Source organism: Trichosurus vulpecula, chromosome 1, assembly GCF_011100635.1.
Source record: "Trichosurus vulpecula isolate mTriVul1 chromosome 1, mTriVul1.pri, whole genome shotgun sequence".
In the NCBI taxonomy this organism is placed as follows: domain Eukaryota; kingdom Metazoa; phylum Chordata; class Mammalia; order Diprotodontia; family Phalangeridae; genus Trichosurus; species Trichosurus vulpecula.
The window spans coordinates 477,049,757-477,067,782 of record NC_050573.1 but is presented as its reverse complement, the minus strand read 5'-3'; the positions used below and the strand labels follow the sequence as shown (position 1 = coordinate 477,067,782).

The 18,026-nt window shown below is 35.4% G+C and overlaps 1 protein-coding gene across 1 annotated transcript in view; it reads right to left on the bottom strand.

The window, feature by feature from the left end:
* KCNN2 (potassium calcium-activated channel subfamily N member 2) overlaps positions 1 to 18,026 on the bottom strand; it is a 196,511-nt gene that overhangs the window by 175,427 nt on the left and 3,058 nt on the right. Inside the window, exon 3 of the mRNA XM_036742942.1 lies at positions 17,577 to 17,672. Within this exon, the coding sequence (XP_036598837.1) occupies positions 17,577 to 17,672 (96 nt within the window). The remainder of the gene's footprint in view (positions 1 to 17,576; positions 17,673 to 18,026) is intronic.

Here is an 18,026-nt window from a genome sequence, read left to right as displayed (position 1 = left end):
GAGACTGGGGTGAAGGAAAAGATACCAACCCAAGGCATGGGTTGATATGAAATGAGAAGGGTAAAACAGGGAGCTCTTGGTGAATGACCTCATTATTTTTTTCAGTGTGGAAGGCCTAAAGTGGGGGGTTTATGCCTGCATTACAGAATCATGAAAAGGGTAGGTCCTGGTACTGATGGCAGCTGGCAGACCCTGAGATTATATGAAGCTTTGGGTTCCAGAGCCCTCCTGCATAGAGGTTACATTTGGGAAGTAACAAAGAGATCCCTGTCAGATGCAGCTATAGATTGGTGGTTTCCATTCAGGAAGGGAGAGAGCTTGGTGGAAAGGTACCCAATCTGGATAGATGTGTTTGGGGTTGAGGGGAGAAGGCAAATTAGTACACACTTGCCTCTCCTTATTTAACAAATCCTCTGGTCTTGATCTGTTGCCTCTCTTAAACCTGGGGTATCTGCTTAACTAGATACCTGCTTCTGGTCTCTACAGTAATGTGCCTTGCCTTGCTGTCACAAGTTCTACTGTGACAAGGATATAACTAGACAGAGAGTATCTATTTTATCTTTATATAGTAGTTTCTTTACTTTTTCCATTTTTAGACTGCCACTTAAACTTGTACAGGAGTGAGCAACTTTTTGGAACTGTCACAGTATCACATTGTCCAGTGTTTACTAACTAGAATGAGAACAAAAAGTCAATTAAAAAATGGTCAATGGAATAAAGCAGTTTTTGTAGGGGATAGTAGAAATAAGGAGGAAAGAGAGAAAGCAATGTAGCAGAGGCATGCAAGTATATTGTGGCTAAATTCAAACAACTTCTGGATTATTCACACTTCTCCCCTTTATTAGTTTGGAAAATGGACACCAATCAACGCCTAATCACAAAAGATTTTAGCACGTGAAAATTCCTTTTAAAATAACAACAAAAAAATCACTGATAGGTAAGCTGATATGAGGTGAGATGTCACTTTGTACTCTTACTTTATGGACTTAAGGATATATGGAATTATTGCAGATCCTCAAATTCTCTTTAGTAGCATGTTTGAACATGAACATCAGATTTAGCTGAAAACTCCTAAGTGAAAGCAAATTTTAAAATCTTCCAGAAAATTACATAAACATATTAGAAAGGGACCCTTCCAGTACTAGACACATACCTTAACAGAGTGATTTTTCAATAGCCATTTTTCTATTCTTTTCAAAAATCCAAATTCTTCACAATTATATTTCATATCAATGATTTTTTTTTCTTTTGTCTTAAAAGAAACTTTCACCTGCTAAAATTTATGACTTGGTTTTGATTGGGGTCCACCATCCAGACTAAAAGAAGGGAAAAGTATGAATAATCTACAAGTTAATGAAATTTAGTCATGCCTCTATTACATTACTTTCTCTCATCCAACCTTATGTCACCCTTCCCCAGCAAAAACTGCTTTATTTCATTTGGCTATTCCTTTATAAACTTTTTTATTCTTATTCTAGTTCATACGTTAAGGTGCCTTTCCAACAAAGAAAGATTTCATTTATTGCCTAGTTCTAGTTAGCTTCATTGTTAGTCACCAATTGTCCACCTATGCAGCTGCGCAATAAAAGAGAGGGTGAAAATCTTTGTTGCTTGGGAAGGGCTACAAAGCAGGTAACCATTCATAATCAGTTAACAACTGATTTGATAATAACTTTTAAAAATAAGGGTATTGGGAGATATACTAAAAACAGTCCCTATATTTTCCCTGAGTTAGTATAAAAGTGCAAAGAGCCACACTAGATGCCTGAGATATTTAGAAATTACTGCTACCAAACAAGATTGGTTTTAGAGAACCAGACAGCCAGACCAGAACTATAAAAAGAAGTTGCTGGGTTCTTCTCTTCCTCTATACGTACACAAAAACACACATCAAAGAGACAAAACTTGGCCATGAAAATGGTTTGAATAATCTATCTATTTATATGTATATATATAAAATAAGAAAGAAAACAAATGCCTAAAATAGGACATTTTTCCAGCATTAAGCTGAGCAGCCGGACATAAGCTTTTTTCAAATGTTACAGGAATCTGAAAGTCAATGGCTTTCATATCAAGGGAATTAAATATAGCCAAAGGGAGTTCTCCTCCTGGAATGGAAACAGTTTAATAAACAAACATCTGAGGAGCTTCCCTTTATACTACAGATATATAAAATGTGTGTACACACACATACACAGAGTCAATCCTCAACATTCGCATGTTTAACTTTCAGCATTCCTGTGATTTTATTAGTCACCTCATTTTCACTTTCATATTGGCAACCTAGCAATAAGCGGTAGAGAAAAAAATGAGAAGCAAGATACCCACAAGTTTGTGGAACAGCTGGTATCCTATTACGTGCTTGACTGGTCTTTTTCACCCTACTGCTGTAAAGAGCCCCCTCGCATTTGTTGCCTATTTTCATTGTTTGCCTTTAAAATCCATATTTTGTGTTGCAGTTATTCCCCTAAAGCATAGTGCAAATCCTTTGGCCCCTAAGCGCAAGCATGCAAAGTCAGTGACGTGGCTTGGTGAAAAAATAAAGATATTAGATACAAGCTTCTTACCAGAATGTCTGCAGCTGATGTTGCTGTGAGTTTAGTGTTAATGAATCGATGATTAGGTATTTCCTGAACACGGAGGAAAGTACTAATGAGAAAAATGTTTTGCCTGTTAACAGTTTTAATTTGTGTACTGCATTTTATGGGTTATTTCACGTGTTAGGAAGAATACATATGATTGGAATTAATGTTTTGTTATAAAGAACTGTATGTAGAAAAGTGTATTTTCAGCAATCTCTAGGTAAAAGTTGCAGTTTTTGTTAGCTCTAATCTCCTATTTCCCATAGGTTCAATGTATCAGTGTTGTATTTTTCACTTTTGTGCTGTTTTCTAGGAACATTAGTCCTGTAAAAGTTAAGGATTGACCATGAATATGTGTATGTGTGTGTGAGTACACACACACATACACACACACACACACACACATACACAAAAATATGCTAAGTGCATTTTCATTAGATACCTTGTTTGATACTGAAAAATGAGATTAATGCAGCTTACTAGAGGAGTAGTTGTAGAGGAATAAGGATAAAACTAAAATATGTCATCTTTTTTGTATTAATATTAAAAATTTTATAATGATGCCTGCCAAATCAACAGATAAATTCAAGCTTTTAAGCTATCAGATCCAGCTTAAGAATACACTCACCACAAATGACAAAAATGTTTCATGTTTTATTATTTTCTTTAATACCAAGACTCTTTCTTAGCTGCAAGAATGAAACTAAATCAAGGTTTCCTTAAATATCATTTGGAATAAACTTTTGGAAATGCTAGGTACATTTCAGAAGTTAGGCCTTATAGCATTCCTTGCACATGTATATTCTTACCGTAATCGTGAACATGTTCAGAATGATAGTTGACAACTATGTAACACTTTAAGGCTTGCAAAGTGTTTTGTAAACATTTTTCTTGCCTGATCTCCACAACAAAACTGATCAGGTATGTACAGGTAAGAAGCGAAGAACTCATTTATTTTAATTTTTTAAAAAAATGTATTGCATTTAGGCTATTCAGTGCTAGAAAAAGCCCAATCTCCTGTCCCCCACAAGTTATTCAGTAAAAATTTTACCTTAAAGATTAATCATCTATAGTTTCCTCAGTACAGAAGCTATAATGGATAGTTTAAAAGAAATAATACTAAACTATGACCATATTAATAAAAAAATTACTTGATAATTTATACTGTCCAAAATAATTGTGTTAGACTAAATAGGGAGGCCTGGTAATGAGCATAGAATGTCACTAGTTTCTTTTAAAGGACAACATTAGAATCAGGATGGCATGGATGCAGAGGTAGCCAGAGCCAAGAAGACTTGGGTTTGAATTTTGTTTCTGACATGTCCTGGCTGTGTGACTTGGGGTAAATCCCTTAACCTCCTAGTTTCCCAGATAATCTCTTAAATTATAAATTAAATTTTACTATACATCTGTATTATCAGAGAGAGAGTTTACACACTAGGAATTACCTGCACTGAGGAAATCAACAGTTTAGGCAAAAACAAAAAAATACATACAAAATTTAATTAATCAGCAACAACAGTTTGCATTCTAGTGGCTAAAGTCATAAAGGATAATTTGTCTCCAAAACCGCTTAATTTAATGACAGAGTAATTTGAAACTGAACTACTTATAGTAAAATGTGGCCATTCTTTGAATCCCTTTAGCAGTACCTGGTAGCTTTCTTAAAGTGTTTTATTTTATACTATAAGTTAGCTATGGGCATATTTTATCTTTATTAAAAAACTATCATCAGCTTCTTGTGGTCAGTCTTTGCCTTACTTAGAGCACTTAACATAGTGGCTCTGGTTAGCACTCAATAAATGCTTGTTAAATGAATAAGAGAATGATTAATGCTTACACGATTACTTTGGCAAATGTTAAGGAAAGTATGGCTCTGAGTAACTTTTTCAGTCTGTTTTATGAACAGGACAAAATGAATCATTTGTTCTATTCAAAGAGGCTAAAGGCTATGAAGAAAAACCAGCTTCTGTGAAGACAAGATTTACCTACTTGCCCAATACACATTTAGAAATCAAAGTTTAAAATTCAGCAGATTGATAGTATGTTGTTTGAAACTAGAGATTAGCAGTGATAAACTATAAATCACTTGAAGTTCAAGGGATCACATGATCATAAACTGAGAGATGAAAAGAATCTAGGGAAAATGTTGGAAATTCTTTTGAAAAAATATAAACAGTCCACTGTGGATATTGTGATTAAAAAAAGGGGGGGGGCTTAATTTTAAGTGGTAGCAAAACATACAACAAGCTTGGCAACTATGACATATTACCCACCCCCCCCCCTCACAATTACAGTGGATTTAGTCAACAAGGCAATTAATTTTAATATTACATAAATGTACAAGAAATAGAAATGAAGCAAAGCACTATCAATTTCAGTCTTTAAACATAATCCTTTGAAAATTCTTGCTATCCTTGGTCCCTGAAGTGATGATTAAACACCTGAATTTTCCATTACTTAAAGCAGGGCTGTCTGTTTACTAAAGCATTTATGTAAATTTCTATGCTTGTAGGTGGGCCACAGGCCACATTTTGGACAGACCAGACTTAAAGCATTTCCTTTGTTCATTTTTAACTTAACTCTTTGGGACCATTTGGATTCTAATTAACAAATGTTTGCCACTGTGTATCAGGTAGTTTAGAAACTGAGGGCGGAGCCAACATGGCAGATTAGAGGAGGCAATCCAGCTGAACTCTCCTAACATTCCCCTCCAAACAACTTAAAAATAACTCCTCAAATCAAATTTTGGAGCAGTAGAGTTAACAAAAGGTCAGAGAGACATTTTTTTCAGGCTAAGACAACTTAGGAGATTGGCAAGGGTGGTCTGGCACACTGGGGCGGGAGCAGCCCATCGCACACCAGCAGTGGACCTTGGGTGTGGCTGTGACAGTGGAAGCAGCAACAGTTTCTGGAACTCTCAGCCCAGAGATGGCAAGGGGGTTGGACAATTGGTCAGAAAGAGATTACAGGGGACCCTTTGCTGGCATTGGGTATAGCTGGCAGTGACTGAGAATTCCAGTGCCCATGTGCAGTTCTGGGTCATAGTTCCAGTGCAGAGAGGCATGCTTGAGGCGCATCACAAGGGAGCAGGGGCCCTAGTCACAGTTCCAAGGCAAAGAGGAGTACTAACTTTGATATTGTTCTATTATTTATTAATTACTGATAGATTACTAGTTAGAGGAGGTCTAGTTTAGTTTTAATCACTGAAATCAGTACTTATGAATTAGTTTAATTTAAAAGACAATTTGACTACTTAACATTAGAGTTTATAAGATGGTTTGATTCTTTTTATAAGAGTTAACTTCCCCATTTCTCTGCCCATACTCATTGAATCAACAAGGTCATAAGATGTTCTGCCTGGCCATAACTAGTATGGAACTACTCTGGTTTACATGGTCACTGACACGGGATTTTCAGATTTTCCAGAGCATATTGACTAACTTTGTGTTTTCCCCTTACCATAGACTTTGGAAACCCCCTTTTGTAAGCAAATCAGCATGATTATGCCAAATGTAAGCTCACCCTACACCTTTACTAATTGTATAAAAGACTGGTCTAGTTGTTCTAATGCATCCCTGGCCACTGAGGGGCTTTGGGATCTTACTTATTGGCAACTGTATGCCTTGTTAATAAATGATCATGCTGTGAACTTTGGGCCTCAGTTTCTCTGCCCTTCAGATTTTTATCACAACATACTGCTTGTGGCGGGACAGCAGGAGATCTGGTCACAGATTTAGGGCCAAGAGAAGTAGTGCTGGCACTTGTGGCTACAGGGGAACAGGGGCCCTTTCTGAGTAAAAATAAGTGTGCAGACCAGGAGAACAGTGACCACACCTCTTCTTGAATCACTCCACCTTGGAAGCACTGAAAACTTGCAGATCCCCAGAACTAACTCTGAAAATAGCAGCATGAAAAAACCTGAAGCTTGGAACAGTGCTTCTCCAAGCCTAGGTGAACAGAGCCCAACTTTAACATAAAGTTAACTTAAAGTTAACTTAAAGTTCAAAGTAAAACAACAACAAAAAGAACTTAATCATAAAAAACTACTATGGTAGCAGGTAAGACTAAGACATAAACTCATAAGAAAACAATGAGAAAACAGCTTACAACCAAAACTTTTTTTTAAAATGTTATTTGGATACAAGCCCAACAAAAATTCCTAGAAGCATTAAAGGAAGAGATAAGAGTGGTAGAGGAAAAATTGGTAAAAGAAATGAGTGATGCAAAATAATTATGAAAAGAGAACTAACAGCTTGGTAAAAGAGGCACCAAAAAACAATGCTGAAGAAAATAACACCTTAAAAAACCATTATTAGTCTAGTGGTAAAAGAAGCACAAAAAGTCACTGAAGAAAAGAACTCTCTAAAAAGCAGAAATGGCCAAATAGAAAAAGTGGTACAAAATCTCACTGATGAAAATAATTCCTTAAAAAGCAACTGGAAGCTAACAACTCCATGAAACATCAAGAAACAGTAAAACAAAGACAAAATTTAGTAGTTTCCATCTTCAAAGAGAGGAGAGGTTGGAATATGATATTCTGGAACATAAAGGAACTAGGATTATAACCAAGAATAAACTACTCAGCAAAACTAAGTATAATCCTTCAGGGGGTAAATGGATATTTAATGAAATAGAGGACTTTCAAGCATTCCTGATGAAAAGACCAAAGATGAATAGAAAATCTGACATTCAAACACAAGACCCAGTAAAATTAAACTGTTTACATTCCCATATGGGAAGATGATACATGAAACTCCTAAGAACCTTATCATTATTAAGGTAGTTAGAAGGAATCTACATAGACAGAGGACATAGGTGTGAATTGATCATGTTGGGATGTTCTCCAAAAAAAAAAAAAAAAAGAAATGCACTGGGAGAGATGTGAAAGGAAGAGCTTTTATAGGGAAGGGGAAAATGTGGGGGGTGAGCAATGCTTGAACCTCACCCTTACTAGAATTGGTTCAAAGGAAGAATTATATATACATACTCTACTGTGCATAGGAATCTATCTTACCCAGTAGGAAAATAGGAAGGATAGGGGATAAGAGATGTGCAGAAGGGAGGGATGACAAAAGGGAGAGTGGATTAAGGCAGGCAGTGGTCAGAAGCAAAACAAACTTTTGAGGAGGGACAAGATTTTAAAAAAGAGATAAACAGAAGAAAATAGAATGGAGGTAAATATACAGTTAGTAATCATTACTGTGTATGTGAATGGGATGAGCTCAACCATAAAATGGAAGCAGATAGCAGAATGGATTAGAAACCAGAATCCAACTATATGTTGTATACAAGAGACACATTTGAAATCCAAACACAGAGTTAAAGGGCTGGAGCAGAATCTAATATGCTTCAGCTGAAGTAAAAAAGGCAGAGCTAGCAATCAAGATCTCAGACAAAGCAAAAGCAAAAATAGACCTAATTAAAAGAGATAATCTGGGAGACTACATTTTGCTAAATGGTACCATAGACAATGAAGTAACATTTTATAGCAAGTTTCTCTGATAAATTTCTCATTTTTCAAATACATAGGAAATGAGTAAATTTATAAAAACTGAGAAAAAGTCAAGGAATATTAACAGGCAGTTTCAGAAAAATAAATAAGAAATATCTATAGTTGTATGAAAAAATGGCCTAAATAACTATTGATTAAAGAAAGGCAAATTAAAACAATTCTAAGTAACCACCTCACAGCTATCAGAAATGACAAATCCTGGAGGGGATGTGGGGCAATAGGTACGCTGATGAAATATTGGTGGCATAGTGCACTGGTCCAACTAGTCTCGAGAACAATTTGAAACTATATGCCCAAAGGGCTATAAAACTGCATACCCTTTGATTCAGCAATGCCACTAAAGAGATCAAAGAAAAAGGACAAGGACTTATATGTACAAAAATATTTATAGTACCTCTTTTTGTGGTGGCAAAGACTTGGAAATAGAGGGGATATTCATCGATTTGTGAATGGCTGAACAAGTTGTGGCATATGATTGTGATGGAGTACTGCTGTGCTATAAGAAATGATAGGGGGAGTGGTTTTCAGGAAAACATGGCAAGACCCATATGAACTGCGGCAAAGCAAAGTGAGAATAACCAGCATATCATTGTGCTCAGGAAGAGCAACGTTATAATGATGATCAACTGTGAAAGACTTGGCTGCTCTGATCAATACAATGATCCAGGACAATTCCAAAGGACTCGTGATGAAAAAAGTGCTATTCACCTCCAGAGAGAGAACAGGTGAACTCTGAATGCAAATTTAAGTATAATTTTCTAACTTTATTTTTTTATGAGGCCGATATGGAAATGTTTTGTGTGATTTCACATGTATAACTGATATTGTATTGCTTGCCTTCTTAGTGAACAGAAGAGGGGTGAGAAAGAGGAAGATAATTTGAAACCCAAAATTTAAGAAAAAGAATGTTTTAAATAAATGAATATGCTTTTTTTAAAATAAAAAAGGGGGAAAAATGAAGCTTAGAAGTTATCTGTTTCTGACCAGTACTACAATACCCAGCCACCCAGGCTCACAAACTTGGTGTCATCCTCAACTCCTCAATCCATCTCAACCCTACATATGCCAAATCTTATTATTTCTATTTTCACAATATCACTAATATAGATTGCTTTCTCCCAACTCATATAACCACCACTCTAGTTCACGCCTTCATTTCCTCTGCCTGGGCTATTAGAATAACCTTTATGATCTCTCTGTCTCAAGTCTCTCTCCACTCTAATCCATCCTCCATTGAAGACCAAAATTATTTTCCTAAAGCACTCACTTGTCAACCCCTTACTCAATACTTCCCACCCCTCCAACTACCTTTATGATCAAATATGAAGTCCTCTGGCATAAATTCTAGCCTCTTCCTACTCTTCCAGGAATTCTTTAACTCATACCAATTGATATATTCCAGCTTCACTGGCAACTCAATATTCTAGGTATGATGATGTTGATGATGATGATAATAGCCAACATTTATAGAGCACCTACTATGTGCCAGACACTGTGCCAGACACTGTGTAAAACACTTAGTTTTACAAATATCTCATTTGATCCTTACAACATCTTTGGGAGGTAGGTGCTTTTATTATACCCATTTTAGAGATGAGGAAACTGAGGCAAATGGAGGTTAAATGGCTTGCCCAGTTGGGGGTCATACAATTAGGAAGTATTTGAGGCTGGATTTGACCTCAGGTCTTTTTATCTCCAGACTCAGCACTCTAGCCACTGTACCACATAACATTCTAAATCCTTTAAGTAAAAGGCAGATCACTTCTGTTTTTGTAAAAGCCCTGTGAGGCAAATACCTAACTTTTACCTCACGGGTATCAAAGCACTGTTTATTCTATTCAGTATGAGAAACTGCAAAGGAGGTATCAGAAGTCACATTTCAGAACTTTTCCAGGGCATAACCTGTATGATAACACTATAGTATTTTCACTGTAAATTGCTTAGGAATAGCTTCATTTAAGAAATAATTTGGTGAGATGTTCAAGTATAAAATGACATAATCTAACCACCTCTTACAAAAGAAAACACACATTTTGATTTTTTAAAAAAGTCTGGACCATTTGTGGAAACAAATATATTGTTTAGAAAGGAAAAAATGGGGTATTGGTTAGCCTCCGAGTTAGAAGAACCATGTTCAAGTCCTGCTTGGTTGTAGATATATTAGCTGTGAGACAGTAGACATGCCACAACCTCTGGCTTCTTTAAGATTAAAAACTACAAGCAGTGAAATTGCATTAGAGGAGTTTCCACAAGAGGATGTCTCTTCACCAGTGAAATCATGTCTAGAAACCAAATAAAATATTTATCAGGCTTAAGAAAAAACTTCCAAATTGAATTGATCACTTATAAAGTATGTGGATTTTATTGCCTTTTCATTAAATCCATTGAGAGCCTCTTTCAGTAGCTTGCCAGATTTAGTTTTATAATAGTTTCTGCTGGCAGTGCCCTTTATTTTCTATGCTGTGATGTGACCTAGATAAGAAAGAATAAGCAAAACCACTTGTAGTAAACCTAAAAGTATCATTCCTAATTCACTTGTGATGCTGCTCTGTAAACACATCAGGATGGTTTTATTTAGTACCAAATACATTAATAATGCAAAGGTCTTTAAACAGGTAGGTAGAATAAATTAGTCCTGAGTGATTTTGTTACTACAGTGTATATACGTGAAGTTACAAGAACTGAGAGTCTCATTTCAGGTAATGCGAAATATGCTGATGACCTAGACACCAGCTGTTTATCTTAACACCACATAGCAAAATATCCCCTTCATGTTTGTTTTTATTAATCTCCCCTGGGTGTCAGTCTATATAATCTCTATAATTCTGTCATAATAGGGGCATAAAGAACAATTCTAGGAAAATCTCTTCTTCCCTGCACTCTTCTCAAAATTAGATACATGCTTTCAGTTTGCTTTGTCCTTGAAATTGGCACTGAATCAAATCATTTGTTGATGGGTTATCAGAAATTAGTGAATGAATAGGAATAAGACTATTTGTCCATAATAGGATGTCATCATTTATTTAAAGAATTTCACATAAAGAAGGCATCAATCAAAGTAATAAGCTTTTCAGAAGTTGGAAGGATGTGGGAAAAGCTATTATGTATTTTCTGTTCAGCTTGGAAAGCAACCACTTATTCTAAGTGTCCCTACACAGCTGGAGGTAGACAAGTAGGCTTTCAAGTGCTTTCTCAACTCTCAAAATCCTTAGTATGGTACATATCCAACTACTGCAATTGACTATGTTTGGGGGTAGGGCAAGGTGTGAAAGTGTAGATGGGGGAGGAGAAAAACCAAACACTAAATGAATCTGTCTCTCCCTCTCTTTCTTTCCCATGTATTTTCAAACCATGGACACCCCCACTGTGCACCCCCAAAAATGTGAGAAAATAGAACTTTAAAAAAATTTAGGGTTTCTGCACATAGTTGTACCCAATAGCATAGCTTTTAAGAGATATCTCTACCTAAAAGCAAGGGAGAGGGAGAATTTTATAGTCTCATGGTAGCCAAGTAAATGATAAAAAGGAAATCTGACAAATTTCTTGTGTGTGATTTCTTGAACTAAATGGCAGCACAACACTGTCAGAAGATCAATTTTCCAAAAAAAAAGTCTAAAACTTGTTACACTTGCAGATGACTAGAAGCTCAGAGACATTTTAAAAAACTTTCAGCTTATGGAGAAGATGTGGGAAAATTGGAACACTAATGCACTGTTGGTGGAATTGTGAACTGATCCAGCTACTGGAGAGCAATTTGGAACTGTGCCCAAAGAGCTATAAAACTGTGAATATCCTTTGATCCAGTAATACCACTGCTAGGTCTGTATCCCAAAGAAATCATAAAAAAAGGGAAAAGGACCCACATGTACAAAAACAGTTCTATCAGCTTTTTGTGATAGCAAAGAATTGGAAACTGAGGGGATGTCCGTCAATTGGGGAACAGATGAACAAACTGTGGTATATGAATGTAATGGAATATTATTGGGCTATAAGAAATAATGAGCAGGTGGATTTCAGAAAAATCTGGAAAAATGTACGTGAATTGGTGGTGAGTGAATCAAGCAGAACCAGGAGAACATTGTACATAGTAACATCAACTGTGATAGACTTAGCTCTTCTCAGCAATACAATGATCCAAGACAATTCCAAAAGAGTCATAATGGAAAATGCTATCCACACCCAGAGAAAGAACTATGGAGTCTGAATGCAGATCGAAATATACTATTTTCACTTTTTATTTGTTTTTTCTTTCTCGTGGTTTTTCCCCTCTGGTTCTGATTCTTCTTTCATACCGTGATTAATGGGGAAATATATTTATATCAGATTGTTTATTGTCTTGGGGAGGCAGGGGGAGAGAGGGGGAAAATTTAGAACTCAAAATCTTAGAAAAGTGAATGTTGAAAACTATCTTTACATGTAATTGGAAAAAATAAAATACTTAAGTGAGGGGAAAAAACTATCAACTTAGTCAATAAGGGCATTTTTTTTCCCCAGAAGTAAGACCTAGCCATGTATAATTGTGGCAGGAGGGTGGTTACAGTGGTTCAAATCCCACCTCTACAACTTATTACTGGTATGACGTGGGGCAAGTCATCTTATATCTCTGAGACTCAGTTTTCCATTCATAAAATAAGGAACCTTCCTCTACCAAAATATATCACAATCCCTCAATTACTTAAAGAGTTGCTGTGTCCAATTATTTTCTTACCCTATGGCCAAACCAGTGATAAGCATCTCTCTTCAAACTGAGCTAGGCTGATCTTCAGACAATATATGACATGGGCTGATAAAGCACTGTATTCCTGTGTAGATTATTACTCACCTTGCAATCTTCCAAATCACTAGGTAATATTGTTTGTTGTTATTTTTGTTTTGTTCAGACCTCTGATTTCATCTGTATAGGAAACTCCTGGTGAACCTCTCTACCACTGCAAATGTGCTATAACTTTGCAAGTTTACGGTCATAGAGAATCGGCTGGGACATTAAGAGACTAATTGATTTGCTAAGCATGACATGGCCAGCATATGGTGGAAGTGAGACTTGAAGCTAAGTGTTCCTGACTCCAAAGCCAGCTCTCTCAGTACCAGCCATATTTTGTCTCTCAGCAATACTATTACACTTATTTAACTGCATCCTAGATGAAAGTGAATTCAGATTTAAAACTTCTTCCACACTGGAAAATTACAGAAATATTAATTATAAAAGTGTGAAGAGTAGAATTAAAGTCATAATTGTTATTAAAGTTCTAAATATTATTTGAAAGTTGTATTTTGCAATTAGTCCACTAAAGCAATATCTCCAATATCAACTGCTGGTGATTTAAAAAAAATCACCATAAGCCATCTGTAATTTACCACATTTCAATTTTGAAGATAGATTAAAAAGCCACACATTTGGCATGCAGTTTCCATTTAGTATTGTGTAAAATTGTTTCTTGTTTAAAAGAGGCATTTATGTAAAGAATAAAAAAAAGAATTACTTTGCTAATGGATTTAAAATGCAGAACTTATTATGTAGTTGTGTTATGACACATGTAATTACTGAAGAAAATCCCACTAAACCACTTTGTCTTGCCTTAGACTTTAGAAAACAACTAAATATTGGAAATTATTAAACTCCGAAAAAGCATAAAAGGTAGCAATAATATAAACATAAATAGATCATAGCTGATTCAAACATGAAAAGTTGTCTGTGGTGCTGAAATGTGACACCAAATCTGAATTTATTCCATTGTAAAAAACTTCACTTCCGCATTTTTTCCCTTTTGTGCTCCACTGAACAATTATTTCTTTGCTACATTTAACCTAAATACTTTGTTAAAGACCTCAGTGATAGTTTTGAAACTTGACTCTCTGAGGTTCCTAACGAAGAGGCTAAGTACTCATAATGCTTTGTGAGTAGCTTTACAACTCTTTAAATACAAAACATTTGAAAAGCATTTATCCTCCGCCAATATGATAAGAAATCATATGCATGTAAGAGATCAGTATGGTAACCAAAAAGAGAAGCTGTCAAAAATGACAGCTGGACATCTTAGGTTATAAAAATAAATTCAAGATGAAGTTCTGAAAAACAAATCAATTCACAAAATATTTATTTCCTACTAAGACGTTTGGCAAATCGAAGTGGTTTTTTTATACCTTATATGGAAGTTCAACTTGAACCAATATATGCAGGACATACATCTGCAACACTGCATGTTGAGGGAAAAATATATGTGACTAGCAGCCACCTGGTGAAGAGGTCAGCTAGGTGGCACAATGGATAGAGTGGGAGGCCTGTAGTCAGGAAGATTACTCTTCCTGAGCTCAAGTCTGGTCTCAGACACCTACTAGCTGTGTGACCCTGGGCAAATCATTTAATCCTGTTTGCCTCAGTTCCTCATCTATAAAATGAGCTGGGGAAGGAAATGGCAAACCACTCCAGTTATCTTTGCTGAGAAAACCCTAAATGGGATCAAGAAGACTTAGACATGATTAAAAAACAACAGAAAGTGAAACGGACTTTTTTCTGATTATCAACAATGCAGATTTATATGCAATATTTTGCATACATGCTTGAATCCATTCTAGGGTTAAAAAAATATCATGACACTTTCATAGTCTCCTACTTTCTAACTTGGTGAACTCAATGCTTTTCTTCTTCCTTCCTCTTTCCCTCTCTTTTCCTTCCTTCTTTCTTTCCTTCCTTCCTTCCTTTCTGCCCTCTTTCCTTCCTTATTATCAGCTGATATAAAAAAGCATCTATCGGATGGGAATTTAGAAAAAAAAATCTGATTTTTAAAAAACACAAACATTATCAGAGGTAAAATGATTTTCAGTTAGGAAAAATACTTAAAGAAAACATGAAAATTAAAAGTTGCATATCTATATTGGACACATGATAGTTGTATGATATTGTTTAGTACTTATTTCAAATTTACAAAAAAAGTTCATAATCTTGTGATTTGTGTCACAAGTTTCAGATAAAACCCAAACTTGTAAAAGCCTTTCCCAGTCCTTAATGATAGTGTTTCCCTCTGAGGTTATCTCCGATTTATACTGAATATATGTTGTTTGTGCATAATTGTTTATATATTGCCTGTGAGCTACATGTGGCACATAAAAGGTGCTTAATTAATGTTTGTTGCCTCGACTTGACAGAAGCAATACAATATATTGAAGTGATTCCAATAGGAAAAAGGCAATGTTACCCTACTTAAATGTTAGTGTCAATTTCATTAAGACAAACTGTCCTTCGGGAAACGATTACATTTCAGGTAAGGCAAATACACTTCCCTAGTTCTAGCAGAGAAACTTTTGCAAGTTTTAGTACTTTTGACTCTTTTATTATAGTATCAAAATTATTCACGGATGTATAATTAATATTTTGTCATCATGATTTAGGTTTCTCTATGGTTTTATTACACACACAGCAAAGCAATAATCATAAAAATTCAAACAGTTTAGTTAGTAGGATACTTTTGCTATGGATAAATTAATCACACTGGCAAAATGCTCCTTCTCGTTGTTTCTTATAGTATTCCCCAAGAAAATGTTAAGTCATGAAATGTAATGACTACCTGTGACCCTGTCAAGTCTTATGTGACTGTAGTGTAATTTAATGAAACTACTGTGCTTTAGGGTCGAAAGCAAAATGTTATGTAAAGTTGTTTGATGAAAAATATAATCACATTAACTATAGGGGAGGAAATCATTGAGAAGTGCAAGTCATTCTTAATCAAAATCTCAAAGTTGAGAAAAAGTAATTTTATATACTACTGAAATCTTGCCTTTTATTGACCAAAATACTTGTATAATTGAACTGAAAAATAAAAGCTTCATGTTTCAGCAACATTTTTGTGTTTTGGGGGGATGTGCCATCCAATCACAAGAATAAGAGAACATATTCAATTTTAGAAATCACCTCTTACCTTAAAACATAAAAGATCAATATGATACTTTTCTCCTAATTAGAATAATCCACTGTGATACAACCTAAGAATAGAACAAAGCTCTAAAACCAGTAAAGAAGTACATAATTTAAACTGTGTGTAGTTATTGAGGTTTCTCTGCCAGTAAAGTTTCGTTCATTCTTTGTACCTAACCTCTGTTCCTCTCCCCTGACTCTACTATTTTCCAAAATGTGACCATCCTTTATTCAAGACACCTTGAGATTTTCAAGATTAATTCAAAACTAGTAGTGATGACATATTTCTCCTAGGCAGCTCCCACAATAAATTTTTATATATAATATATATGTATATACATATATATGTGCATTTTAAAAAATTATCTTAAATGTTTTCCCTTTCAATTCTAGTGCATGTTTGCTAGATGATAATTTAAAATAAATCCAAATTTATTCAGATGAAAGTACTAACTGGCACCCTAAATAAGAAGATAGCTTCCAAAGGAAAGCATTCATCAGCATAAATTTGAGGATTTGATGTTTAAAACAAATATTTATAACAATGTCATAGAATTACAAGCTATATTTATGTAAGAAACACTGGAAATCAATCAAATCTCTCTAGTTCTTCAATATAAAAAGCACTCACTTCAAAACATCCATGTGTCAATAATGAAATTGTGTTTAAATCTACGACTCTTTGCCCTTGTTTCATTGGTATAGAAAACTCCCAGTGAGGAAAATTTCTCCTATGCCAATTAAAAACCGTAAGTATACTGCAACTTATCACAGACAGTTGTCTGGGACACTGAGAAGTTATCTGACTTGCCCAGGGTCACACAATGTCAAGAAACAAAACTTGAACTTATATCTTTCTGACTCCAACATTAAGCCAAATTTCCTCTCTATGGATGCAACAATTTAAAGAAAGAAAGAATGTTCTATTGTAATTTATAGAATACTCATTAACTAGAACAATGGCAGAAAAGTTAGGCTGAAAAACCATACTTAAATTTTTTTTAACTCCCCCACCACCCCTTTTAATACTGGGCTCACTGAGAATTACTTTTGCTGTTTGTCCACTAGATGGCCATGATTTCCCCTACATACCCCTTCACACTTGAAAAGGAATAAAGCAGATAAAATTCATTAAAAAAAAAACCCAAAACACTTGAATATGAATTGAAACAAGAAGACATCAAACATGCTAAGATCATGAGAAGAAATAGAAACCCTAAAGATTAGAGAAAAAGAGAAGAGTGAAGAGGAAGGGAGGAAAAAGAACCTATTTTAAGAACTTAAAGAATTGAATTCCTAGAGTCAAATTACCCACCCAAGTAGTTCTATTCCTATATAGATATTTACAGCGAGAAACATTCTATTCAATTTTTAAGCTGAAAAACACCATAATATTTCAAAACACTAAGTTTTTGTTTTTAAGATCAGTTAGTTTATTCTCTTAGACTTGTAAGCTATGTCCTTGTAACCCCATTAGCACCCCCCCCCAATTTTTTTTAAAGTCTGACTGGTTCACTTATTTCTACTAAGGAAGCATTTCCATAATTCATAAAAGCAGCATATTTGTTACCTGTATCTCCCTGGCGTGATACACAATAATAAGACCAAGCAGGATAATTGTGGAGAGGCTGATAAGGCATTTCAGAGCTAGAGAATACAGGGATGCCTGAAATAAAAAGAACTTTATTTTAAAACCATATTTAAATGGTGTATCAGTTCACTGCCACCCCCTATAATAACACAGGGAGACGAACAGTTTCTGCAATGGAAGTAAACCCTCTTTCCCCAAACTGCCCTTCATTCTGTCCCTGGGACCATACTAGGGTAATGAGGGTAAAGAGGATAAGGTAGAAGGTGATCTCTGGGACCCAGCTATAGGTCTCAAAACTACAGAAGACTAACTGAACACGAGGAAACCGGAAAGAAAACTCACTATGCGCTTAAAGATGCAGGAGAAAGGAAACAAAGTCAAATGTAGTGACACAAAGTAGAGCTCCCCTTGACCCTGGATTATTTATTT